The following is a 27,300-nucleotide window of genomic DNA, read 5'->3' on the forward strand; positions in this document are numbered from 1 at the left end:
CGAATAGGGGCGTGGTGTAACTCATATGCCGCTTTAAGCGTTTACAACGGCGGAATCATCGCCCTACTATGATTTCAAGGTAAGTGACTCATTGGCGCATGAGACAAGTAGAGTTCTCTGTCATGTTTAAGGACGAGTGGAGCAAGAATAAGACGATTTTTACTTCGTTATCACCCCTGCGATTCGTCGCCGCTTGAACTCGACCGATTTGCCGCCATTGATTGAGACGCTTTCAGCTTTTAAAAAAGAGCCTTTTTTCAACAAAGTTTCAATTTGGGAGGAATTATTGGACTTTTAATCGACTTGTTTCGACAAATAGGATGTACCGAGGTCACGGAAGAGGAAACCCGGCGTTCGTGGGGGCTTCTGGTTCCAACGCGACTTCCCTGGAAAGCGCAGGGACTTCCACTACTCAAGAGCAGGTAGGCTTGCCGGAAACTCGCAACCTGACGGAAAATGCGATTCGTATTTTTGCCATTGTATTGAATTTCACCTTGAGCTAATATTAAAAATGAATCTACATAAAAAAAAACATACTTTAAAATTTCGCTGAATGGAAAAGTCAAAGATGAGCCTTACACTACATAACTGGTGATAGTGATTGAAGATGTTTAACCCTATCGCACCTAAATTTACATTTGACAAATAAACACAAACATTGGAGATGTACGTAAAGTACAATATTATTAAATACAGATTGTTAAATTGACAAAAATACAATCTGAAAGAGATAAAGAAACCATAAAAAGGAATAAAACTAAATATAGATTAAAAATAATTAAATGAATATATAAAAATATCATTGAATCATTTTGGGGGGAACATTTATTAGAATACATGAAGACCCGCAACCATTTTAGGGTGACAAAAAGTAAACTAGGTGGACAGATGGAACCTCACAGCTCTGGGGTCCTGGGTTCAAATCAAGGTCTGCCCACCTGTGTGGAGTTTGCATCTTCTCCCTGGGCCTGTGTGGGTTTCCTCCGGGTACTCCGGTTTCCTCCTGCTTTCCAAAGACATGCATGGTTGTCCGTATGCTTGTGCCCTGCGATCGGCTGTCCACAGATTCAGGGTGTTCCCCGCCTCTGGCCCGGAGTCTCCTGGGAGAGGTACCAGCACCCCTGTAACCCTAATGAGGATAAAACGGTTCTGAAAATGAATGAATACTATTATAATTTTTCGTTACTTTTTATTGAGTTTTTTCAATTTATTTTTAATGTTTTAATTATCCACCAGATGGTGTAGGGCAGGGGTGTCAAACTCAGTTTGGTTCGCGGGTCATATTAATGACAACTAAATCTCGTGTGGGCTTGACCATTTTATTATTGGCCCGGAAAGTTAACTTACTTGTCGCTATTGACGGCGCTAGGTGTCACAACTCACAAACTTCTGGTCTTGCGGCAGAATGAGTTGTAGGGTGTCCCGCGGGCCGGATCGGACACCCTGGTGGGCCACTTCCGGCCCGCGGGCCGAAGGTTTGACACCACTGGTGTAGGGGTTCATGTGCCTGACTTCTGTGCGGGCAAGCGTGTGATCGATTCCCACTTGGTGGTGGTATGATTGGGCGTGCGAATGGTCGTCTGTCTCTCTGTGTGCCCTACCCCCTCGCCACTCAGCAGTAGGGCAAACTATTCCACAAAGGGCCGCAGTGGGTGCGGGTTTTCATTTCAACCCATTGAGAGGGCACCTTTTCACCAATCCGGTGTCCTACAAGTGCAATCAGTGGATTGCAGTCAGGTGCTTCTTGTTTTCTGCAGGAATCTCATTGGTTAAACTGTCTGTGCTATATCGGTTGGAACAAAAACCTGCACCCACACCGGCCCTCGAGGACCGGTTCGCCCATGCCTGGGGTAGGGTGTAGTGAGCCTTTCGCCCGTAGTCTGCTGGGATAGGCTCCAGTGAACCCCTAACCCTTGTGAGGATACGCGGTACAGAAGATGAAGGAATGAATTAATGTTTTAATTATGTACAACCAAACCTTTACATCCTAATTTCATTCTTTTTTGGTCAGTTTCTTAACTCCTCTCCGAAGAGTTTCTAACTACAATAAACGGGGGAGGGGGGAATCAATTAACGACACAGCACAATTTTTCTTACTAGCTTATGTATGCCACCAGATGGCGCCAAAGTGATGTGGTTACTGACACAAATTGTGTTTCGACAGAAGCAAACCAGTTCCAACCGGTTCGTACCGAGCCTGAACACCATCACCACCAACCAAGACCTCCAGTGGCTGGTCCAGCCCACCCTCGAGCAGCCTCCGGGTCCGTCACGGTCTCCGGTGCCGCCGTACCCGTCCCTCTCCGGATGGCGCCTCCAGGCTCCGCCCCAACATTACGTCAGAACGGGCGTCATTAGGACCGGTGCGGCCCCCACGCGGCGCAGGAACGACGATCATGTAAGGCGCGCTTATTGTCGCGTTACTGTACGTCACAGGTGTCAAAGTGGAAAAACAGGGGTCCGCCATATCACTTTGGGCGGCCTGCAAAAGTAAATCATGTGTGTTCACTTCATGTTTTCTGATAAAATTCAAATGATTATAGATTGATCGAATGTATTTACTGCTTCTCTTTTTATAAGGAATAAATCCACATTTTATATTCCTAAATATTTAGGTTTTTTTCTCTCCAAAAAAACATTAAAAATACAATAAAATAAACTGAACATTTTCTGTTTCTCCCCTAAATTTTATAAAATCATTTACTGTCTTTCCTTGAATGAAAAACATGATTAGAATATAAAAAAGGAAATGTTTTCTTCTATTAAAAAAGGTCTAATAAAACAAATTAAAAACTGAATATTTAGGGCTATTTTCTCACCCTTTTTAATCCAAAAATACACTGTAAAAGAAATATTTAGAAATATTTAATAATGTGCACTTTATTCAACAAAATGTTTTAAATAAAAAATACTGATAATTAAATAAGAAAAGATGCAAAGAAATTGTTAATATTTCCCCCTTTTTTCATGAACCTTCATTAAATGAGTAAAAGAGGATTTGGACAAATTTTAATGTCTAAATAATTTATCGAATGTCAATTAATTACTCAATACATTTTCGCAGCCGGCGACATAGAGGAGTTTGACAACCTAGCCGTACGTCAATTGTGAGAAAAGTTGGTCAAAAAGTGGTAAAAGTTCCGCGGGACTTCCTGTGACACATTGGCTAGATTTGCACAATAAATACACGGCGACGCACCCAGGTTATTTGGATTTTCGGGACGGACAAGTGCACGCTGTTTAGTAAGATAATATTAACAGTGTTGCGCAAACTCTAGCACAAATATTACTGCACCTTCACTCACCGCATGCCATTTATGGTGATGGATGTCCAATCCATTTTGAATGGAAGGCTCTTCCCTGACAGAACTGGACATCCTTCGCCGTCAAGGCAGGAAAAGGTTTAAGTAATGGAAATGATTATTTTTCTGGTGACTTTTTAAAACATTAGGTTCAAGTAAAGTTTATTTTAATAGACACAAATCATTCACAACTCTCTAAAAAGGTTTCTCAGTAACACAATTGTTAATATATAAAATATGATCAGGCCTTTAGCCTCTCCTCTTGAATTGGAGCAGCACTCCTACTTTTACTCAAGTATTTTTTGTTCATTTAATTGGCAGAGGAACCGGCAGTGGACTCACACGTTGTAGTCACGTAGCATGACTCGCACCTGAGTCAGCATTCGGCTCTGGCGATGACTCACGACTCTTTTGAAAGCTCGCAAAAACACTGCGCCGTCGCAAGGACCCGGCACAAAAGCCCGCTCGTTTTGAAGCTTGACTCATTCACCACCTGGCTAATTTTGTGCCTCGTCACCAGCGTCGTGCAGGCTTTTCGCATTTCAAACAGCCTTTAATCACAATTTGAAGATGTTCAAGTCAACCTTACGCAATCATTCTTGTTGTTCTCAGCTGTCTTTTGAGGAGATGGAAAGACGGCGAATAAGGAGAGAGCGCAACAAACTGGCTGCAGCCAAATGTCGCAATCGGCGGCGCGAGCTGACTGACACGCTGCAAAACGTGAGTATACGTAAAAATCACATCAGAACAGCATAACTGTACGAAATGAGGACTTTTACCTTGCCAAAAGTTAGAGTCAGCGTACGTCCAACAAGCTCTGCTTCATGTAATGTAAAAATAAGCAACAAAACAACTGTAATCTCATCATTTTACCGGTTAAATCCTGTAATATTACAACGTATGCCTTCATTCTCCTAATATTACAAGTTTGAACTCGTAATATTACGATGTATTATGATGTATTCATTCTCGTGATATCACAACTGTAAAGAAAGTTTATTTCTTTCTTTGGACAGTTTTTCATTGGATATTCAGAAAAATTAAATGCACAACATCGCAGGTGGGGTTAGGGTTAACAACTTTACAGTTACCGTATTTTCTCTCATAAGCCGTATTTGGAACTAAAAAAAATGATGACTTGAATCAAGGGTACGGCTTATATGCGAACAAGACTTACAGTGTTGCTATACTCTTTTTCACCAGTAGATATCAGCAAATTAACATGTACTATTTGTTGATTATTTTCTATTTTGCAGTAACAAAACAACCATTACTGGATGAATTACTAACCTCCTTATGATATTGACCCTAGTAATGTGATTTTGATTCATATAGTATCTCAGAAATACAACATGCGATCGTTTTTCTTAAGATTTTCCCTTCAAATTAACACATTTATACTCCTATTAATACCAGGGAGGTGAAAATTGTGAATCAGGGGGCAGCTTGTACGCGAGAAATGGTAAAATTCAACGATTTTAAGGCAATTTTAAGGGGCAATATATGCATTTTTTCGCTGGTGCGACTTATACTCAGGTGCGACTTATAGTCCAGAAAATACGGTACATACCTTCGTTGATAAAAATGGCCACCACCATGTCAATTTTAGAATTCCAGGAAATATTGGCTTTTATTTGCATTTCTCCCCCCAGCAGCAAGACAGAAACAAATTTATTCGTAAAGTTATTTTTAAATTTATTAATGGTTTCACTAGCATTGACAATGATAGCCATCCAATCACCTTTCAGTCATCACCCACTAATAGACATACAATCCATGTGAGCCTGGGAGGGTGGTAGCAAATGAACTTTTGTTTTATTTATTTTTGTATTTTCTTTGTTTTAGAGCCATAGTTTGCACATTTAATAATATTTTGTGTTTTTTTTTTTCCCAGTGTATTTGAAATTTCTTTTTTTTTAAATGGTGGCGTGGTTAGTGCGTTCAAAAACAGTTTGTTATATTTAATTATTATATAAAAATAGCATTATTTATTAAGATTCCTTTTACAATGTAATTACAATGACGTATTCGGAGTTTCTATCAATTTGCCTTCATTTTTACATTTTCTCTCTTTCAAATTTAACTCTACATGTCCAATTGTATCAGCTTTGATACATGAATTTTGATTAGATTTTTTTTTTTGCTGATAAAAACGATACAAATTAGTTTGTCGTCTTTTGGTTCCAAGGGACCATTAAAGGTTTAAAGAATCTTAATTTGCTGTTAATTATTGAGTGGTTTGGACTTCTTTTTCGCTCTATTAGGAGACTGACCAACTGGAGGACGAAAAGAGCTGTTTACAAAATGAGATCGCCGAGTTGCAGAAACAGAAAGAGAAGCTGGAGCTGGTCTTGGAGGCTCACCGTCCCATCTGCAAAATCCAAGATTCTGACTCCGACTCCGATTCCGACGTCGCTCTCACGTCCTTGGCGTCCGTCAAGATGGAGCCCGAGGAGTACCTCGCCCCCGGGCCGGCACCCGTCAAAGCCGAGAAGGTCAAACCCGAGAAGGTCAAACCTCAAATCAGGCTACCCGCCAGGAGCGCGGCGGCATCGTCCTCCACTGCCCAGACGTCATCCGGCCACGACTCAGAGTCCCTGCACACCCCTGTTCTAGCGTCCACCCCGTCCCTCACCCCTTTAGCGGCCGGCATGATTTTCACATACCCTTCGGCTCCCGTTGACGTTCCCCAGCAGGCTCCGCGGCCTTGCGGGGCAGCGCACCGGCGCAGCAGCAGCAGCGGCGACCAATCCGATCACTCCTTGCACTCCCCCACCATCCTAACACTTTGAATGGACGATAGAACAGAATTTCCAAAGGGCTTTCATTTCAATTTTGGGTAGCTCTCCGGCAGGAGTACAAAGCATTTTTAAATTTTGGGGTCATGGCTATAGATATTACGTATTTCTAGAGTCGCCAATCAAAACTGTCATTATTCCTCGTTGGCCATTTTGCCTATTCGATAAACAGAACGTTAAAATAATTATAATTTGCTCAGTTTTCAATCGACTTGGTAGTAATGTTGCCGTTCCAATCAGGTGATTGGAAATTGAGCCTGACCAATTCATTTTTCGGGGATTGGAATCCGGTTAAAAACATCTGGTTTCATATTTGTATTTTTTTTATATAAAGGGAAGCTAACAGTATGATAATACAAAATATTTTTCAATTGAATTTGCTTTTTTCTCCCCTTTTGACACAATTCCGAGGTATCGCATCGCTACTCCACATCGGCAGATCCTCAAAATCAGGTGACTGGAACTCGAGAGCAAAACATGTAGGTAATTGGGACAACTCATGCTGTAAATTAACCACATACTTCAAAATAATTATATATTTCTTTTCAACATCCACCCTGAATTGAAGCCACGTTAATGCAATTCGTTACAAAAAAATAGTTTGAAAATCCCTCTCGATTTAGCCAATTTTTCAGTGTTCTTTTTACATGTTATATAAGATATCTATAGACCAGGCAGGAGTGCTATTACTTTATGTACTTGATGCCCCTCAGACATTAAAATTAAACATTAAATAATGAAAAAAAACTAAAACTTTTTTACAAAAACGCATTTTGTCAGACCCGCAACCCTTATGAGGATACGTGGTATGGAAAATGAATAAATTAATATTTTGACAGTGAAACCAGTTCTAACATTAAGGCCGTAATATAATTAATTAAAATCAAATATGTACCCAATGAATGAATTCTCATTAAACGTACAGAGTAAAAATACTGAAATAAAACTTATGCGAGTAGAAAATTTAAGTTGAATCTTCAGAAAAGGTCACATTATGAATTTTAAACGCACTACATTATTGAATAATAAAATTTGAACTGTATAGTTTAAAGAAATATTTCAATTCCTTTTTAAAAAAATATAGCTTTTACTATGTAAAGATTTTTTTTAAATAACATTGTTTTTTTCTACTTTGGACATGCTAAAATAAGAGATTATATTAATGAAATGTGAAACAAACAAAAAAAACAACAGCCTTATTACATTCATTCATCTTCCATACCGCCCATCCTCGAAAGGGTTGCGGAGGTTGCTGGAACCTGTAACGAAAAAGAAAAAAAAGATAACTAATTCAAGGGTACGGCTTATATGCACACAAGATTTACACCGTTGCTATACTCTTTTTTTTACCAGTAGATGTTTCCAAATTAAAATTTACTTTTTTGGTTATTTTCTGTTTTGCAGTAAGAAAACAACCATTACTGGATGAATTACTAACTTCCTTATGATATTAATGTGCTTTTGATTCACACAGTATCTCAGAAAGACCATGTGGGGTGATTTTTCTTAAGATTTTCCCTTCAAAGCAACACATTTGTACTCCCTATTAAAACCGTGAATATGGAGGTGAAAAATGTGAATCTGGGGGGCGACTCATATGCGAGAAATTGTAAAATTCAACGATTTTAATGCAATTTTATATTATATAATTTTATATTATATAATTTTATATGCGAGAAAATACGGTATGGGATAATACCATAGTTATTAAACATTTATGATGGCCAGAATCAAGTTATATTTAAAAAAATGTAACTATGTTGAAAAGAACACTTTTTTCAGCTTTAGATACCTTTATTCTGAGAAAAAAGGATGATAACAATAAAAATTGTAATCAAACAAAACCTACTTCATGTGATGTGACAATCATATGAATGCTTGTCTATTTTAGTTTTAGTTTTGTTTTCTATGCGACTACATCATTTACAAAATGTGCTTTATTTTCACGTCAAGTAACATTACCAGAATCAGCGTTTGTACTTTACTTTTCTCATACTTCATACCTCACAATTGTGCTCAATATGAACAAGTTGCATGCATATGTTCACAAAATATATTTTAGTATTTTAATGACCGATTGCATTTAAGAAAGGAGTATTTCTATTTTTCCAAAGTATTGACCACTAAGGCTGGCACCGTAGGAGTTAATTGTGAGCATATTTATTTTTTAGAGTTAGACAGAGAGACAAGCTAATATATATTTTTGATAATGGCTGGGCTGTGCCTTACTTTTCGCATCTAACGTTGTGACTGTTTCAGCGAAAATAAAGAGATTGACAAATTCTTTGGAGCTTTCAATCGTTTCTGTTGTTGCATTTTGTTTTTTAATTTTTTGGAACCCCTTATAGGGTGCTCATTTATGTCTTTGACTGCCATTGACCGTGACCAGACGTTTGGTCGCCGGACGTTTGGTCGCCGGACGTTTGGTCGCCGGACGTTTGGTCGCCTGGACCCAAACGTGCGGCGACCAAAAGTCCAGCGACCAAACAAGGTAAAACAACACGGTCTACGCATCAATCAAAGCCAACAATGGCCCTGAGCAGTTTCACTGAGCGGACGTGTGAGTGTATAAGAATGTGTATGTACATGGGTTGTCCCCTTAGGAAGGGACGTCAGTCAGGATCTTAACAAGTTCTCCAACAAAACACAATAAAAGTACAGGAAATTTGGAGCTTTTCTTTAGGCTCGTAATTAATAGGGCATTAAGTATGACAAAATAATAATTCGCAGTTTGTATTTAGGGAATTGGAGCAACAATTTTAAATGGTAATTATCAATAACCTTCCAGGCGACCAAACGTCCGGCGACCAAAAGTCCGGCGACCAACCGTCCGAGTACCGCCATTGAGTAGACTGGGATGTGCTGATCAAACAGGTGCAAATGGCTGGGGTCCTAGGTTCAAATTCAGGTCACGTCCACCTGTGTGGAGTTTGCATGTTCTTCCCGGGCCTGCGTGGGTTTCCTCCGGGCATTCCGGTTTCCTCCCACATTCCAAAAACATGCATGGTAGGCTGATTGGACACTCTAAATTGCCCCTAGGTATGGGTGTGGTGAGTGTGCATGGTTGTCCGTCTCCTTGTGTCCTGCGATTGGCTGACCACCGATACAGGGTATCCCCCTCCTCTGGACCGGAGTCAGCTGGGATAGTCTCCGGCACCACCCACAACCCTAATGAGGATAAAGCGATTCAGAAAATGAGATGAGTATTCTTTTAAAACAATCATTGACCAAAAATTAAAGATTATTTCTTACTTAACAGACATTGTCTGCCAATAACTCAACATTTATATTATTACAAGGTATTACGTTTTAAATAATTGTTGTTTTAATTGTGCCCAGCCCTAACTGTCCAATGAATTGGATGTCTAGTCCTGTCGGTGGCACTGAAATATGAACAATCATAGCCAGTCCTCCCGGGATAAATACAATGGACATTTATCGTTGTTGACGGCAGGTAATGAGTTAAATTAAAGCATTACAATATGTGCATATAATAATTATAATGTATCTAATTATAAATCACATTCTTTTGTTTAAAAATATATATCGTATTTTTTCGCATGTTCGCCGTATTTGTCGCTAAAAAAGATGACCGTCTAGAGCAGGGGTTCCCAAACTTTTTCCTGTGAGGGCCACATAACTTTTCCCTTCTCTGATGGGGGGCCAGTGTCAGTTTGTAACAGAAAAAGTGTGACGATCGTAGGGGAGCTTAATTTTTTTTTATTGTTTTCTAGAAAGCCACACAACCAAATAACCCTTTCCAGGTTCTTTACAGAAAAAAGTCAGGAAACAAATAATAACACTATTAATGAAATAAATAATAACTAAATAACCCTCTCTGAGTTCTTCACAGAAAAAACAGGAAATAAATAACACTATTTACGAAATAAATAATAACTAAATAACTCTCTCTGGGTTCTTCATAGAAAAAAAAGCCATGGAACCTTAACTTTCTGTTGTGCCATGCACAATCTTCTCCCTTTGCTCTGAAGTTCATGCACGACACCACAACCGTCATTACAGAATCCCACGTCAACATTTTGCAGCACAGTGCTTGCTGGTGAATTCGGCAGTGGACTCGTAGCGGGGCGGTGAGACCCCTTTTTTCCAACTCCCGGTTCATGCGTCCCATTATTAGAGCGCGAGTTTCGGCCACCATGCTAGGAGCCCCGTCAGTCGTGATGCTAGCTAGCTTTGACCAGTCCAGGTCCAACTTCTCCATGGTTTGGCACACTTTGACAAAAATATCCTCTCCCGTTGTAGTCCCTTTGAGACTTTGGAGGGCTGCCAGATCCTCGCAAATCTCAAAGTTTGCGCTAACTCCACGAATAAAAATGAGCAGTTGCACTGTGTCTTGCACGTCCGTGCTTTCATCCAGTGCTAATGAAAAAAAGTCAAATTCTTTCGTCTTCTGCTGCAGCTGGGAATTGTACTCACCGACAGACTTACGGCATTAAATGCATCTTTCTTCTCGGTACACACCTCCTTCGCGACAGTATCCATACATTTCTTAACAAACTCTCCGTCAGTGAAAGGCTTACCGCTGCTTGCCATCAATTTAGCAACCCGAAAGCTGGCCCGAACGGATGCCTGGTTCTGCTGAGATAGTAGTCCACTTTTTCGCTTTGAGAGTTTGTCTGCTCGTATTTGGCCTTGCAAGCTATCGTACTTGTCTTTGTGACGGGATTCATAGTGTCGGCAAAGATGGTATTCTTTGAATACCGCCACCGTCTCTTGACAAATGAGACAAACAGCCTTTTCTTTGCATTGAACAAAAAAATAATCGTTTGTCCACTCCAGGTTAAATACCCTGCATTCTGAATCAATTTTTCTCTTACCTAACTTTTTCGCCATTATTCCGTTCTCAAACAGGTTGCAGTTTTTATATGCTTGAATAGTCCGCGATGGTCCCAGGGCTCCGCCCACACCTGCGATCGTCCAGATGTCTCGGTAACACTGCTCGTGCATGCAACGGTGGACGTGCCCGCATGCATCAAAGGGAAACACTCTCCCCTCGCGTCACCAAAGAAGCAATGCGAAGCCCCGCTTCACTGGGATGATTTGTGGGCTCCGCAGGGGTGCAATGAACCAAACACAAGATTAAAACGTTCCAGTCTTCAAGGCCAAATAGGAAAAAAATCCGATAGCGTCTCTGGTATTGTTCAGAGGGCCGGTCCAAATGTGCCGGCGGGCCATATCCGGCCCGCGGGCCGTAGTTTGGTGACCGCTGGTATATTGGGTACGGCTCATATGTGCAAAAATTAGACTTCACATGCACGAAACACCATAACGCAAGACAATGCGGCCGATTTATTGATTACTTATTTGTCTGGTTGTTGTTATTTGTGCACTATGTGGTGAAAGCTTTAAATCTCATTATACTTGTGTAATGACAATAAAACGCAATAAATTAAATTCGATACGGTCATTTATTTCACAATAGAGAAAAGATAAACAGATAAAACGGTTAACAAAATTTATTTTGACGTCTATGAATGAATTTCAAGAAAAATTAAACCGTATCTTGCATAAAACGTGAAAAACTCACTTACTTCTGCCATTGCTCGCTCAGGGCGCCGCCATCTTACCTAGGGATGACAAACTAGATTGCTATGGACACACTTCCTTGTTGTACTGCTCACATGACTTCCTTTAAGAATTTGTCTAAGTGTAGGCAACACCCTTTAGGATCCAGCAGACAATCCTTATCTCAGAAATACCACGTGCGATTATTTTTCTCAAGATTTTCCCGTTCAAAGTAACACATTTGTACTCCCTATTAAAACCATGTATAGGGAGGTGAAAATTGTGAATCAGGGGGCGGGTTGTACGCGAGAAATTGTAAAATTCAACGATTTTAAGGCAATTTTAAGGGTGCGGCCTATATGTTGGGCGGCTTATACACAAGAAAATATGGCAGTGGCAAATTAACATTTACTATTTGTGGTTATTTTCTGTTTTGCAGTAAGAAAACAACCATTTCTGGATGAATTATTAACTTCCTTATGATATTGACCCTAATAATGTGCTTTAGAATCATGCATGAATTTTCTTAAGATTTTCCCTTCAAAGTAACACATTTGTACTCCTATTAAAACCATGAACATGGAGGTGGAAATTGTGAATCAGGGGGCGTCTCATAGGAGATAAATTGTAAAATTCAATGATTTTAAGGCAATTTTAAGGGTACGGCTAATACGCGGAGGCAGCTAATATACGAGAAAATATGGTAGTAGATTTTAATTTAAAAAACTGCCCCCATCATTGATGTTAAAATATATAATTTTCTATATTTGGAAAAAAAATTAGAATGGTTGGAAAATCTATTATCCTCTTTATTTTGACATTTAAATTTTTAAAACTTTTAATCCCCAAAAAGTTATTTTTATTCAAATTTTTGTTATTACAAACAGTCAGCAAATGATTCCTATTAACTGATGACGATGGCAACATTAATAGGTGATGAGTCCCCTATCAAAACAGCCCTAAATGTTCAGTTTTGTCTGAAATGGAGCCAAAACTTGGCGCTCTTGGGGCAATGGGTCGCTATGTGAGAGGGGGGAGGGTGCGGGGATACAACCCAGATGATGGACGCGTCGAGAGCCCCGGGGGAAGAAAAAAAACTCAAATAAAACCTGCATGCTACTGACGACAACATTTGAATTGACTAGGACATCAACATAATCGATGGTGCGTTTCACAAAAAGGAAGGACAGTGTGGTGGCAAAGTGACACAGCACTTGTATTTAAAGCTCTTCAATGCACAATGAGCAAAAACAGCAAAATCCTGCGCATCGCTAAACTTAACAGGAGTAACGCCGGGTCAGACATGGAAAAAGTAGCTACACAGTGAGAACTCACAAAAACTTGGGCCTTTCATCTGAATTTAATTAAAACCATGTAATTTAACATTTACAAAAAAGTACCTGAAATTACAGTAATTTGAAAATCATGAAAATAATTTGAAATTCTGAAGGCCAATTTTTGGTGTTTGTATTTCTCTCGCTCTCTTTCTCTTTATATATATTTATATACTGTGTATGTATATATATATATATATATATATATATATATATATATATATATATATATATATATATATATATATATATATATATAATGTACTTCATTTTTTTTAACTGATAAAAAATGACCAACAGAATCAAACCAATGACTCGAATTCGAATTCATTTTGCCACTGGAAAAAAAACTGTCATTCGTAATCCATTTAATTGTTACAAAAAACCTTGTATTTAAATTCCTCTTTTTTTAATTTCTATTTCCTGCTTCATCAGCCCCCTATGTAATATGGCTTTTATATAGCATTTTGTGTTGTTATTTCTATTTCGTAATTGTATCGAGCATATTTTCATGTGATGTAAAGCACTTTAAATTCTGGCCGACAAATAAATGCCCAACTTTTTGCGAGTTGCGTAAACTATCGTTAATGTTACAGAACATCCTTTAAATACAAATTATACAGCAAACTTAAAGTCTGTGTCGTGTTTCCATGTAAACATGAGCAAGTGAGTCCAACAACGCCGTTTAGCGATGAATCCAAATTGTTCTTCCAGTTCCCCACCAAAACTTCCCGCTTGCCAAAAGTGATTTCCAAAGACGTTTTGCTCCTGCGCGCCCGAACTCAGGGTGCTGGCCACTTTTCGGTCCTGAGGCGGAACGTGCATAAAGCCGTTTCAGTGTTAATTGGACTAAATATGGCTCAAAAACTGGATTGGAATTGGTCTCGGGACCAACCGTCGCGCTGTCCAGTGCAATAGAAAAAAGGCCCAGTGTAGAATAGTCCAGTGTAGGGTTACTAAATTCACTTTGAAATCAGTAGGGACGTCAACATGTCCACTTTTCGGTCCCGCGACTTATTTTGTTATTTTTTCTAAACAACAGAGCACTGAAAAAGGAGTTAGTCACTAGAAAAACTGTAAAATTAATCTAAATCTACAGTATCAAGTGGCAAACGTGTAGAAAGGGCTGTGAAAAGTCCTGAAAATGGCAGCCAGATAGCACACGGCGGCCACTCTTGCAGCATTTCAAAAAGGCTTGCCGAGTTCAATCATCTCTTTTGGTTGCTTTATGAAACGCAAATCTTCAGTAATGTACAGATTTTTTTTTTAAAATGCAGTTTTCTCGACTTGGGAAGGATTCTGTAACCTTAAAATGGCTTTGTGATAGTTTAAAAATGGGAGTGTGGGACCTATCACAATATATATGGAATCAGGTTTGTGTCAAAAAAAGATTCAAAGAAAACTTTTGGCATCAAGAAAAACATGGCAAATTGCCACTTAAATGTAAGATTTTAAGCAGAATAATGTAGAAAAACTGATGAGTCATCACCTTATTGTGTTGTCTGGGGCCTTGTGCCCCTGGTAGGGTCACCCACGGCAAACTGGTCTGAGGTGAGGGACCAGACAAAGAATGGCTTAGAAGACCAATAAACTACGGATTGCCTCGCGCAGATGTGGGAACCGGGGCCTCACTCTGGAGACAGCCTAGGAGGAGGGGCACGATGGCGAGCGCCTGGTGACCGGGCCTATACCCATTGGGCCCAGCCCAAAGAGACGACATGGGTTCCCCCTCAAATGGGCTCATCACCTATGAGAGGGGCCAAAGAGGTCCGGGTGCGTCGAAAGCGGGGCGGCAGCCAAAAGAGGTATCCTTTGCGGTCCGATCCCGGGCTCCAGAAACTGGCTCTTGGGACATGGAATGTCACCTCTCTGGTTGGGAAAGAGCCTGAGCTAGTGCGTGAGGTCGAGAAATTCCAAATTGATGTAGTCAGGCTCACCTCTCGCTGGAATGATTTGCAGCCGAGTGTGTAGTGGTCGGGATGAGAATCAGCACCTCCAAGTCCGAGGCCATGGTCCTAAGTCGGAAAAAGGTGGCAAGCCCTCTCCGGGTCAGGGATCAGGTCCTCCCCCTGGTAGAGGAGTTGAAGTATTTTGGGGTGTTGTTCACGAATGAGGGACGAATGGAGCGGGAGATCGACAGGTGGAGTGGTGCAGCGTCTGCAGCGATGCAGACTATGTATCAGTCCGTCGTAGTAAAGAAGGATCTACGTTCACACCCTCATCTAAGGTCACGAGCTGTGGGCCGTGACCGGAAAAACGAGATCCCAGATACAAGCGGCTGAAATGAGTTTCCTCCGCAGGTTGTTTGGACTCTCTCTTAGAGATAAGGTGAGAAGCTCGGTCATCCGGGAGGGGCTCGGAGTAGAGCCACTGCTACTCCGGATCGAGAGGAGCCAGATGAGTTGGCTCGGGCATCTGATCAGGATGCCCCCTAGACGCCTCCCTAGGCAGGTGTTCCGGGCGTGACCCCTCGGGAAGTGGCCGTGGGGCCGACCTCGGACGAGCTGGGGAGACTATGTCTCCCGGCTAGTGGCTGGAACGCCTTTGGGTCCTCCCGGAAGAGCTGCATGAAGTGGCTGGGGAGAGGGAAGTCTGGGCTACCCTGCTGAAGCTGCTGCCCCCGTAACCCTACTTATGATGAGCGGAAGATGACATGAGATGAGAAAAACAAAGTGATCTGAAAGGTAAAACTCAACACTTACAATATTCAAAATTCCCATGTTTACGTTCTCGCTGCCTCTCTGAGTTTACAATTTTTGCCACAAACTTCACAGATGGGCGGGCTTTAAAGAGAGGCATTCTCATTGTTCAAGTAGATTTCCCCAAGAAGTTGCTACACAAATCAAAATGTGCCCAAAAAAGAGTGAAGTTGAACATTTTTACTTGTAAAGACTTTTTAAACTTAAAATAAAACAGAAAAAAACACAACAAATTTTAATTTGTGGAAGAAGAAGGAACACCAATTGAATAAATTGTTTCTCATGTCAGTTTTCTTTTTGTTGTGTTAAAAATGACCAATTATGCACGAGTTTTGGGAGATTCTTGTAGCATTTTTGTTGGCAATGGGGCACTTGCAACCACAGACGAAAAAACAATTTTTACATCCCAATATTTTTTTAAATAGACATTAAGTTGGGCGGCCTGGTGGCTGAGTGGTTACCACGTCAGCCTCACAGTGGGAGTCCGGGGTTCAAATCCAGGTCGGTCCCCCTGTGTGGAGTTTGCATGTTCTCCCCGGGCCTGTGTGGGTTTTCTCCGGGTACTCCAGTTTCCTCCCACATTCCAAAGGCATGCATGGTAGGCTGATTGGACACTGTAAATTGCCCCTATGAGTGTGAGTGTGAATGATTGTCCGTCTCCTTGTGCCCTGCGATCGGCTCGCCACCGATTCTGGGATAGGCTCCAGCACCCCCCGTGACCCTAATGAGCATAAAGCGGTTCAGAAAATAAATAAAAAATGACATTAAGTATACAATACACTATATTCTTGTCTTTTTCGCCCCTTGTCACAATATGTGTGCCAAATGGGGCCAAAATCTCAACCAATCAGAACAGCGATTTCTCAACCAATCAAAATGGGGAAAGACACCATTGCCAACCTATTTATTGTGTCTCCATATTAACGCTCACATGGAGAAATAGCAGAGAGCTCAGGTAAGAACTTTGGTGGAATTCTGATGGTTCCATGAAACTCCATCACTGGCCTGATGAAGAAGCTGGTCATTTAAGTTAAAAATGTTGATTTAACAAGTTAAATTTTCTTTATACAACTTCATTTCTTTTGGCACATTTTGATCTGAGGGCAGGGGGAAATCAAGTTGACCAGTCAGGCCACACCGACCACCCACACCCACTGTTTCTGTCAAAAAATCATAAACGGAAAACTTTGAATGAAAATAAGGGAATTACAAACATAGTAAGTGTTGAGTTTGACTTTTCAGATTATTTGTTTGCTTGAGTTTCCTAATTTTGCTTAAGTCTTATTTTTTGGTTGCAAACTGCTAAGTATTTTTGAATCTTTTTGAGACAATTTTGATTCCATGAATATGAACCATCATGTTGCAATGCATAGGTCTCAAACTCAAGGCCCGGGGGGCCAGATCTGGCCTGCCACGTCCTTTTGAGGGGCCCGCAAAAGTAAATCAATTTGCATCAATGGCATGTTTACCATTTAAATAAAATTGTAATTAAATTTCTCTGATCCTCAAGGAAAAAAATAAAATCAAAGATGCAGTTTTTCTTGAAAACAAGGAAATATGCAACATTGGAATTGTTTTTTTTAACCACGATTAAATAAACATTAAATGAAAATGTTTTTTTCTTTTTATACATATTTTCAACTGAGGTGGATTATTTCTGTTTCTCGGTATTTGACTAAAAATTTAAAAAAATAGTTTTAATAAATTGTTGAGCATATACCATTTTTTTTAATTAGTAAGCTTATTTAATTTGAATAATATATTATTTGTAATAGAATTATATATAATTATATCATCTATTTTTATTAGGTTGCGTCCTAGTGGAAGAGTGATTAGCTCGTCACCCAGTTCTGAGATGGAGAGTTCAATACCTGGTGGGTTACGACCTTCCTGTGTGGCGTTTGCATGTATCTCCCTGGGCCTGTGTGGGTTTTCTGTGGGTACTCCCATTTCGCTCACATCCTCAAAACATGCTAGGCTGTTTGAACACCCTAAATTTGTGTTTCCCAACCACTGTGCCACGGCACACTCATGTGCCATGAGAGATGGCCAGGTGTGCCATGGTAAATTAGCATATTATTATAAAGTTGTTTTGCTGCTTATCTATTATCCTTATAAAGCGTGATTTGTGTGTGTGTGTGTGTGTATGTTAAGATTCTTGCGCTACGTTTGTCCAAACCGTGCAACGCAGAGAGATAATTTTTTTTTATGGTGGCCAGAAACGGCTGTCGGATCCTAATAGATGATGATTGCATTTCTTCACCTTTTCTAAGTGTGTAAACGTAATCTTTTATTTGGTAAACCCCCATTTTTAAAAATAGATTTTTTTACTAGCGCAACAATTGTCTTTTGGTTTTAATATGACGTGAACCGGAAGTTGTTTGTTTTCACAGGCATTAACTTTTGCTAACGTAAATTCTGTGTGACAATTCAACTGCTTTTTGCATAAATAATCTTGGGAGAAAAAGTCATAACATTATGAGAGTAAAATCGATACACTACTTATTTCTACATCTGTCAACCGGAAATTGGTAACATAAGGTCAGTGTGAAAAATTAGATATTGTAATACTTTTTTGGTATTTCTATGATTTCTGTTTTTAAAACTTTGATTGGATAGGGTCCAACACCCCCGTGATTGATTGACCCTTTTTACTTTTTTAAAATCTCTATTTCCTATTTTAATTATTTTTTGTTTGAAACCGTCTGGATGATTTAACGTGACTTTTTTGTATCTTTTTATTTGTGCTTTGGGATTTTCATGCATCATTGTGTTGAATTGTGCTATACAAATAAATTTACCTTGCCTATTATATCTAATAATATTTATATATTAATAATATATAAATTCAATTTTAAACTAAAAACGATCCAAGAAGGGAAAAGGGAGGCATAATCCTCCTACCCCAGTTACCACGCTGGTCAGCACAAAAAAAATAAAAAATAAAATAAATTAAAAAAAAAAACTCCGGTCAATTTTATATTTACGTGAACAAACATCCAATATCCGACGACAGTGAATGCAGCACAAATTGTTTGAGATTAGCTGTGGCCTTCAGTGTACTGGAGTTAAAAAAATGTTGTGGACTTTAGGCTTATCCCCTCTTATGTGAGTCAAGCTATTTTTTCAAAAAGCTTGTTACGAAGAGAGAAAATGGGGAGGTAAAAGAGCTTTTGGAACCATAAAAGGCTAGTTTTTATGAGCTATTCAGTGCAAAATAGCTGTTGTTTTACCTGTCATTAGTGCTTCACTTGAGCGGCATTTTTCCATCTTTTAAGCTCATAAAGACTTATTTGCAGTCTACTATGATTGGGGAAATAAACTGTCCAGAATTGAAACCGTATTGCACCAGGGGTCTTCAAAGTATTCCACAAAGTGGGCACATGATTTCATTCCAACCAAACAACAAATAACATATCACCACTCTGATGTTGTACCAGTGTAATCTGTTGAATTCAGTCAGGTGCTGCTTGTTTTAGCAGAAACTTGATTAGTTGAACTGTCTCTGCTGGCTCGGATGGAACAAAAATCAGGACACACAGCGGCCCTTGGGGCCTGCTTTGGAGACCCCTGTATCATACCATCATTACATATATGCCAGTTTCTGCCCCCCTGTTGCTATCCCCTAAATATTTTTTTGATCTGCCCATACCGCTACCAATGACATGACATTTGATACTCGTCCTGCATAATACTTTACACCCATCATATAATTGGGGGTCTTCAAACAATTTCAAAAATGGCCACAGTGCAGAATTTTGTTGTAATCAGTTAATTGCAGTCAGGTGCTGCTTGTTTTACCACAAATCTGATGGGTTAAACTGGCTGGACTGGATGAATTGGAACAAAAACCAGGACCCTTAAGGACTGCTTTGGAGACCCCTGTATACCATCATGAAATAATTGCCAGCCCTTCAAAAGTTTAGCCCCCATGTCGCCAAGCCATGAATATTTTTCTAGATCCACCCCTGCTGATACCAAATGACGTTACAACCGATACTTGTCCCCCATAATACATTACTCGTCTTATAAGGTATGACCTCAGGGGTCTCCAAACTACTTCACCAAGGGCAACAGTGGCTCCAGAATTTAATTCCAACTGACAAGTGTCATGGTCAGGCGCTGCTTATTTTAGCAGAAACCTGATTGGTTAAACTGTCTGTGCTGGATCAGTGGTGGGGGGAAAAACAGGACCCACAGTGGCTCTTGAAGAATGGTTTTGAGACCCCTGTATTATGCCATCATGAAGTATTTTCCAACCTTGAAAAAAATCTTGCCCCCCTGACGTCATTTTTTTTTTTTAGATCTGCCCCTGGTCAAGTGACAGGCAAGGGAGGAGTGGAGGAGGTTTGACATGACAATTCCCAATAAATGGGTCCGAGGGATGTTTGGGGGACCTACGCGGAAAGCCCTTACGTCTAGCCCTCGGCGGTGTGGTCAGTCGTCGGGCGAGCAGACGGAGCGGAGCTGGTCGGGGCTCCCCACGCTCCCCGTGCTGGAGCTCCCATCGCCCAGGTCCCGGGCCGCCATGCAGGGCAAGGCCAGCTCGGCGGAGCCGGCGGGGCTAGAATCTCCGCCCCGGCCCGAGCACTCCTCCTCCAGGACCAGGCAGAGCTCCTTCAAGTCCAGGTTCTCCTTGAGTAGGCCGTCCTGCGTGCGCTCCAGCTCGGCCAGCTTCTTCAGATAACCGCCCAGGTCCTCGCGCATGACCTTTGCAGCATGGTGGCCGAAGTGCTGCCACTCTCGCGTCAGCTTCTTCACCTTGAGCCGGTCGTCATCCAGGAAGCAGCACAGGTCTCGCAGCTCGGTGTTCTCCTCCTGCAGGCGCTGGTTGATGACCTTGAGCTCTCGGATCTCCAGCAGGTGGCCTTGGAGCTGCTTGTTCACCTCTTTGATGAGGCGCCCCCGCTGGACCAGCGCCGAGATCTTCTCCGACTCCTCCTTGCGCAGGCGGCTCAGCAGGTCTTCCTTGGAGCACGCCAGCAGGTCCTCGTCCGACATCTTGGACAGTTCCCGCGGCGTCGGCACTTCCCCTTCGTTGCTCATCGTCTCCTCAAATTCAAGCCCTTTAAACGCGGACAAAGTCGGAGTCAGATTCAGTCAAGTGAAATATTCCAGAGGAAAACAAGGAAGGTAACGAGATTACTAACACACGAATGAGTGTGGTTTCGTTATTTAATTCGTAATAACTCATTCATTCATTTTCCACAGTTTGGTTGCCAGGCACAATCATTCACATTCATATCTAGGGGCAATTTAGAATGTTCAAAGAACCTACTATGTTTTTGGAATGCAGTAAGAAAAGTACCCAGAGAAAACCCATGAGAAAGAAGATCCAAACTATACACAGCAAGGTGAGAATCCAACGGGGATTGAACCCTCAATCTTAGAACAGTGAGGCAACATTGCTAACCACTCTCCTACCGGGGCGCCTTCGCATTAATCATCGTAACTTACCGTATTTTCTCGCATAGAAGCCGTATTTGTATCTAAAAAAATGATGACTGAATCAAGGGTACGGCTTATATGTGCACAAGATTTGCTATACTCCTTTTCACCACCAGATGTGGGCAAAGTAACATTTACTATTTGTTAGTTATTTTCAGTTTTGCAGTAAGAAAACTATATTCTTTTTCACCACCAGATGTCAGCAAAGGAACATTTGGTATTTGTTGGTTATTTTCTGTTCTGCAGTAAGAAAACCATTACTGGATGAATTAATTACTTATTATATTGACCCTAATAATGTGCTTTTGATTCATACACGATCTCAGAAATACAGAGTATGATGATTTTTTTTCTTAAGATTTTCCCTTCAACGTAGCACATTTGTACTCCCTATTAAAACCATGAATATGGGGGTGAAAATTGTGAATGGGGGAGGGGGGGCGGTTAAACGCGAGAAATTGTAAAATTCATTGATTTTAGGGAAATTTTAAGGGTGCGGCTTATATGCGAGTAAATATAGTATTGGCTACCTTTGATTTTGATACATGTCTGATACAGGAAATAACCTGCATATGCTTCAAAATCAACAGAAAGTGACAAAAATAGAAAGTATGTTGGATGTGTTCCCAACTATAAAGTGAAATCAAATCAACAGGACGTGACAAGGAAAAGGCCCAAAGGAAACGAAGTTACCTGCATATGACCAAAAATCTACAGAAAGTAACAGAAAGGACTTTGAAGATGGCGGCGCGCACGGACGCAGCGGCTTCAAGCTCTCCAGTTCGGTGTCGTTCGTTATCTTACAGTCGCCAGGATTTACTCACTATCCGAAGGATATGCGATACATCCGATTTCTTAACACACTCTCCGGGATCTCCGTGGCTAGCCAGCCCACCAAAAGCACGTCGAAGGCGGCGAAGGGACAGGAAACAGAAGCGTGGATGCCGAGGGGGACTTGCTGCTAAGCTAAAACAACAACCACACCGAGCTCCGCTTCCCAGTATCCTTTTGACCAACGCCCGATCCATCACCCACAAAATGGATGAGTTGGAACTTCGTATTGCTACCAACAGCTTTGTTAGAAACTGTAATATTATTATCATCTCAGAAACGTGGCTACACCCGCATATCCCCGACGCGGCGGTATCGCTAGCTAGCCGAACGCTTTTTCGCAACGACCGTTCTAAAGTATTAACAGGCAAAAGCAAGGGCGGAGGACTGTGCATGTATGTACATAATGAATGGTGTGGTGACAGTAAAATTATTGACACTCACTGTTCCCCGGATTTAGAGTTATTAGCAATACGATGTAGGCCCTATTATCTTCCAAGAGAGCTTAACGTCGTCATAGCAACGGCTATCTATATACCTCCGAATGCTAACGTTAACACGGCACTTAACCTCCTGCTGACGGCTGTTAACAAACAACAGCTTGATCACCCCGATGGAGTTTTTATTGTCGCTGGTGATTTCAACAAGGCGTGTTTAAAGACTGTTTTACCTAAGTTTATTCAATACGTAAATTGTAATACTAGAGGAGACAAAACTCTTGACCATGTCTATTCTAACATCAAACATGCTTATAAAGCCACTTCCCTCCCTCACCTAGCTGGATCAGATCACCTCTGCCTATCTCTCACCCCCGCTTACACTCCACTCCGGAGGCAAACAACGCCACAAATAAAGACAATAAAAACTTGGCCCGACAACGCACTCTCTCAGCTGCAGGACTGCTTTTCCCGCACCAACTGGGAACTTTTTGTACACGACAACCTCCAGGACTACACGGACTCTGTACTTTCTTACATAAAAAACTGCATCGACAACGTCACTATAGATAAACGAATACGGGTTTTTCCTAACCAAAAACCCTGGATGACCAATGAGACACAGGCACTCATCAAATGCCGTAATTCCGCCTTTAGGTCAGGGGACAAGATAAAATATAGCGCTGCCAGAGCTGAGCTGAAAAGAGGCATTAAAAAGGCCAAGGCAGCATATACCAAAAAAATTGAGGAGCACTTCACAGAAAATAACCCAAAGAAGATGTGGCAAGGAATACGACATATTACCAACTACAATCACAATAATATGTCTGTTAATGCAGATGCCTCACTAGCGGAGAATTTGAACCGTTTCTTTGCCCGCTTTGAGACTGACAAATCAGACCCAGTCTCAACGCCCCCACCACCACCCTGCAGCAATACACTGACGTTCCGGGAACAGGAAGTGAGACTGGTAATGCGGTCTGTGAACACCAGGAAGGCTGCGGGCCCAGACGGAGTACCTGGGAAGGTGCTCAAAGCCTGTGCTGACCAGCTGGCTGGAGTCTTCACAAATATTTTCAATTGTTCCCTGCAACTATCCATCATTCCATCTTGTCTGAAATCTTCCACCATCATCCCTGTCCCCAAAAAGCCAACCATTGGCAGCATGAATGATTATAGGCCTGTTGCCCTCACGCCTGTGATCATGAAGTGCTTTGAAAAGTTGGTAGCCCGCCATATCAGGAATACAATCTCTCCCTCAATTGACCCTCACCAGTTTGCTTATAGAGCAAACAGGTCCACTGATGATGCTATTGCCATTGCTCTTCATACAGCACTGAGCCATCTGGAACACCCTGGGAACTACGTGAGGATGCTCTTCATTGACTACAGCTCAGCCTTCAATACCATAAAACCGGACATTCTGACTGACAAACTCTCCCACCTTGGACTATCCTCTTCAATCTGCTGCTGGATAAAGGACTTCTTGACCAACCGACCACAGACTGTTAGACTTGGTCCCCACCTCTCTTCCTCCATTACACTAAGCACTGGCTCCCCTCAAGGCTGTGTACTGAGTCCTCTTCTGTACTCCCTGTACACCTACGACTGTACACCCACCCACCAGTCTAACGCCATCATCAAATTCGCTGACGACACCACTGTGGTCGGACTCATCTCAGGAGGGGATGAGTCGGCTTACAGAGATGAGGTCAACAATTTGTCTTCGTGGTGCTCGGTGAACAATCTCACACTGAACACCACGAAAACTAAAGAAATAATCTTGGACTTTCGCAAACACGGCACAGATCTGGCCCCACTCCTCATAAATGGAGTATGTGTAGACAGGGTCCAGTCCTTTAAATTCCTGGGGGTCCACGTCACGGACAAGCTCTCATGGTCTACAAACACCACGGCAGTGGTGAAGAAGGCTCAGACACGACTCCATTTCCTCAGGGTACTTAGGAAGAACAACTTGGGCTCCAATCTTCTGAGAACCTTCTATAGAACCACTGTAGAGAGCATCCTGGCGTACGGCATCACAGTGTGGTACGCTGGAAGCACGGCGGCAGACAAAAAGGCCATGCAGAAAGTGATTAACACTGCCCAGAGGATTGTCGGCTGCTCTCTGCCCTCACTTGAAGACATTGCCAGCCCGCGTTACCTCAGCAGAGCCAAGAACATCATAGGGGACCCTTACCACCCTGGTCACAATCTGTTCCAGCTGCTGCCCTCTGGCAGACGCTATAGGTCCCACAAAGCTCGGACAAATAGGCTTAAGGACAGTTTTTTCCCCACATCCATCAGACATCTAAACTCGCGCTAACATACACACATTCCCTTCTGCGGCATATGCATAGATGTTTGGTTGGTGATCTGCCTCCTACTAGCTGACTTGAAGGAAGGTAAGTGGCAGACAGTGTGCGGTAATCGAGAGGTAAGCGACCTGTATGTAATCGAGAGGTAAGCGACCGGTATCCACTACAGCGGAATGACAAATTACAAGTTCGTAACTTACACTTATTTAGGTCTTTTGCCGATTAAACGTAGCTTATGGAGAAGCACCATCAATTTCGTCACACGCAGTTTCTGCGTGTGATGACAAGTAGGCTTTTTTGTGTTGTGGTAATGACGACATGGCCTATGTCCGATTATTATTATTATTATTATTATTATTATTATAACAAATCCACAAAGAACTGAATTGGATATGGGCCAGAATTTATAAAAGTGAAATGAAATCAATTGTAAGGGACCCTCATGTGCCCCAAAATCATCAGGAAATGTCAGGGGAATGTAGCAAAATATGAGTAGGCAATGACCTGCACATGCCTCAAAATCAGCAGGAAGTGACAAAAAATGACCAGGAAGTCACTTGGTTATGCCCAAAATCTACTGGAAGTGACCAGGAGATGCTTACAAATCTAAGGGAAATTCTTATTACACATTAAAAGGAAACAACTTGCATAAGCCCCAAAACCATCAGGAAATGGCCTGCATATGCTCCAATACAAACAGGAAGTTAACTGAAATCCCCCGAAACCAACTATAAATGACATAAAATTATCAAACAACAAAATGCAAAAGACCCAAAAGCAGCAGGAAGTGACCAAAAATGCTACAATGTCAGTAGTAAAAGAAAAATAACTTATTAGGTACCATTGACAAAGGCAATAAATGAAGGAGTGTTCATTTGCTGCCACCCTCTCACTTCAGAAGGATTGGAAATCTAGTAATGAACTCATTTTAATACACAACAGAAGGTGGAAAATATGGTTATTGTTGAGTTAATTCAATATCTCATCTCATCTCATTTTCTGAACAGCTTTATCCTCATTACAGTCGCGGGGGGTGCTGGAGTCAATCCCAGCTGTCAGGGCACACCCTTAATCGGTGGCCAGCCAATCGCAGCGCACAAGGACAACCATGCACACTCACACTCCTACCTAGGGCCAATTTGGAGTGTCCAATCAGCCTACCATGCATGTTTTTGGAATGTGGGAGGAAACCGGAGTACCCGGAGAAAACCCACACAGGCCAGGGGAGAATATGCAAACTCCACACAGGTGGACGTGACCTGGATTTGAACCCAGGACCCCAAAGCTGCGAGGCCGACAAGCTAACCACTCGCCCGCCCTTAATTCAATATTATAGAACGATATCTGGCGGCCTGACGGATGAGTGGTTAGCGCGTCGGCCTCAAAGTGGGGGACCTGGGTTCAAATCCGGGTTGGTCCACCTGTGTGGAGTTTGCCTGTTCGCCCCGGGCCTGCGTGGGTTTTCCCCGGGTACTCCGGGTTGGTCCACCTGTGTGGAGTTTGCCTGTTCTCCCCGGGCCTGCGTGGGTTTTCTCCAGGTACTCCGGTTTCCTCTCACATTCCAAAAAACATGCATTGTAGGCTGATTGGACACTCTAAATTGCCCCTAGGTATGAGTGTGAGCGTGATTCGTTGTTTGTCTCCTTGTGCCCTGCGATTGGCTGGCCGCCAATTCAGGGAGTCCCCCACCTCTGGCCCAAAGTCAGCTGGGATAGGCTCCAGCACCCTCCACGACCTTAGTGAGGATAAAGCGGTTCAGAAAATGAGATGAGATGAGAATGATATCTAATTTATCGACATCTTGGGAGATAATCATTATCGCGAGCCTTATATCGAAAATCGTATGGTATGGTGAGATACCTAGAGGTACCCACATCACTTCTATATAGTTCCTCGGTGCCAAGAAGAAGCTAGAAGGAAGGAATGTGGGAGTTTTTCAGTAAATTTTGGATGATTCGTCCTCCAGAAATGCGTGGGTGATGTTTTTATTCATTTTACTTGTTTTAAAAAAAATAAAATTCTACCTGAGAAAATATGAAAGTGCAGGGAAGCTGCGATCGTTTCACGAGCTGAGCCTCCTTATCCAGTGCGTCTTCTGGGTGCGAACGGCAGCCCGGCAGAGATTCATTTGAAGATTCGTGTGCTTAATAGTCGTCCAAAAAACGATAAAAACAAAAGCAGCGGCGAAACAGGCCTCCGGGAGCAAGAGAACGACCAACCGTGCTTATTTCACCTTTCCCCGATGCTGAAAATGAAGAGTTGGAGGAGGATGATTGCGTTTGAAAATAAGGCTGGCTCAATCATCTTGAAATAATAATCATGAATCAGACAACGATGCACTCGCGGGATGTTGGATGTTGCGTTCAATGGACTCTCTCCGGGTTCCTCACTTCCGTCCACGATTCCTTCATTGCCAGGCGCGGGATGTTTTGTTTTGTTTATCTCGTTCAAAAACGTTAACCAAAAAATGACAATTCAACATCAATCCATGGCTTGAGGCGATTATTTGGCTGGACATTGAGCACAATAATGTCCGCCCCCAGAAGACACTTTTCACGGTTGAGAGTCTACACTAGTAGATAACGGGAGTCACCGGAAAAACACCGG

General features: G+C 41.9%; 2 protein-coding genes and 1 long non-coding RNA gene across 6 annotated transcripts in view; 1 reads left to right on the top strand and 2 right to left on the bottom strand.

Moving 5' to 3' along the window:
• On the top strand, positions 1-8,384 carry fosl1a (FOS like 1, AP-1 transcription factor subunit a). Its single transcript, XM_077610514.1, has 5 exons — positions 1-79; positions 320-422; positions 2,165-2,398; positions 3,915-4,022; positions 5,567-8,384. The coding sequence occupies exons 1-5, from the start codon at positions 69-71 to the stop codon at positions 6,092-6,094; spliced, it is 984 nt and encodes a 327-aa protein (XP_077466640.1). The 5' UTR covers positions 1-68; the 3' UTR covers positions 6,095-8,384.
• On the bottom strand, positions 4,379-27,289 carry ccdc85b (coiled-coil domain containing 85B). Of its 4 annotated transcripts, XR_013303433.1 has the most exons (5): positions 26,718-27,289; positions 20,076-20,725; positions 8,882-9,268; positions 7,304-7,359; positions 5,920-6,088 (listed from the first exon to the last, which is right to left on the bottom strand). XR_013303433.1 is itself a non-coding variant. In XM_077610517.1 (3 exons), the coding sequence occupies exon 2, from the start codon at positions 20,703-20,705 to the stop codon at positions 20,097-20,099; it is 609 nt and encodes a 202-aa protein (XP_077466643.1). In that variant the 5' UTR covers positions 20,706-20,725; positions 26,718-27,289; the 3' UTR covers positions 4,380-7,359; positions 20,076-20,096. The 4 variants fall into 4 exon arrangements, 2 of the variants coding, with proteins under 2 accessions (XP_077466643.1, XP_077466641.1); XR_013303432.1 differs by having other exon boundaries at positions 4,379-7,359; XM_077610517.1 differs by lacking the exon at positions 8,882-9,268 and having other exon boundaries at positions 4,380-7,359.
• LOC144082995 (uncharacterized) overlaps positions 11,563-27,300 on the bottom strand; it is an 84,086-nt gene continuing 68,348 nt past the window's right edge. Inside the window, exon 3 of the long non-coding RNA XR_013303434.1 lies at positions 11,563-14,897. This is a non-coding gene — a long non-coding RNA (uncharacterized LOC144082995). The remainder of the gene's footprint in view (positions 14,898-27,300) is intronic.

The sequence above is a fragment of the Stigmatopora argus genome, chromosome 9, assembly GCF_051989625.1.
Source record: "Stigmatopora argus isolate UIUO_Sarg chromosome 9, RoL_Sarg_1.0, whole genome shotgun sequence".
NCBI classification, from domain to species: Eukaryota; Metazoa; Chordata; class Actinopteri; order Syngnathiformes; family Syngnathidae; genus Stigmatopora; species Stigmatopora argus.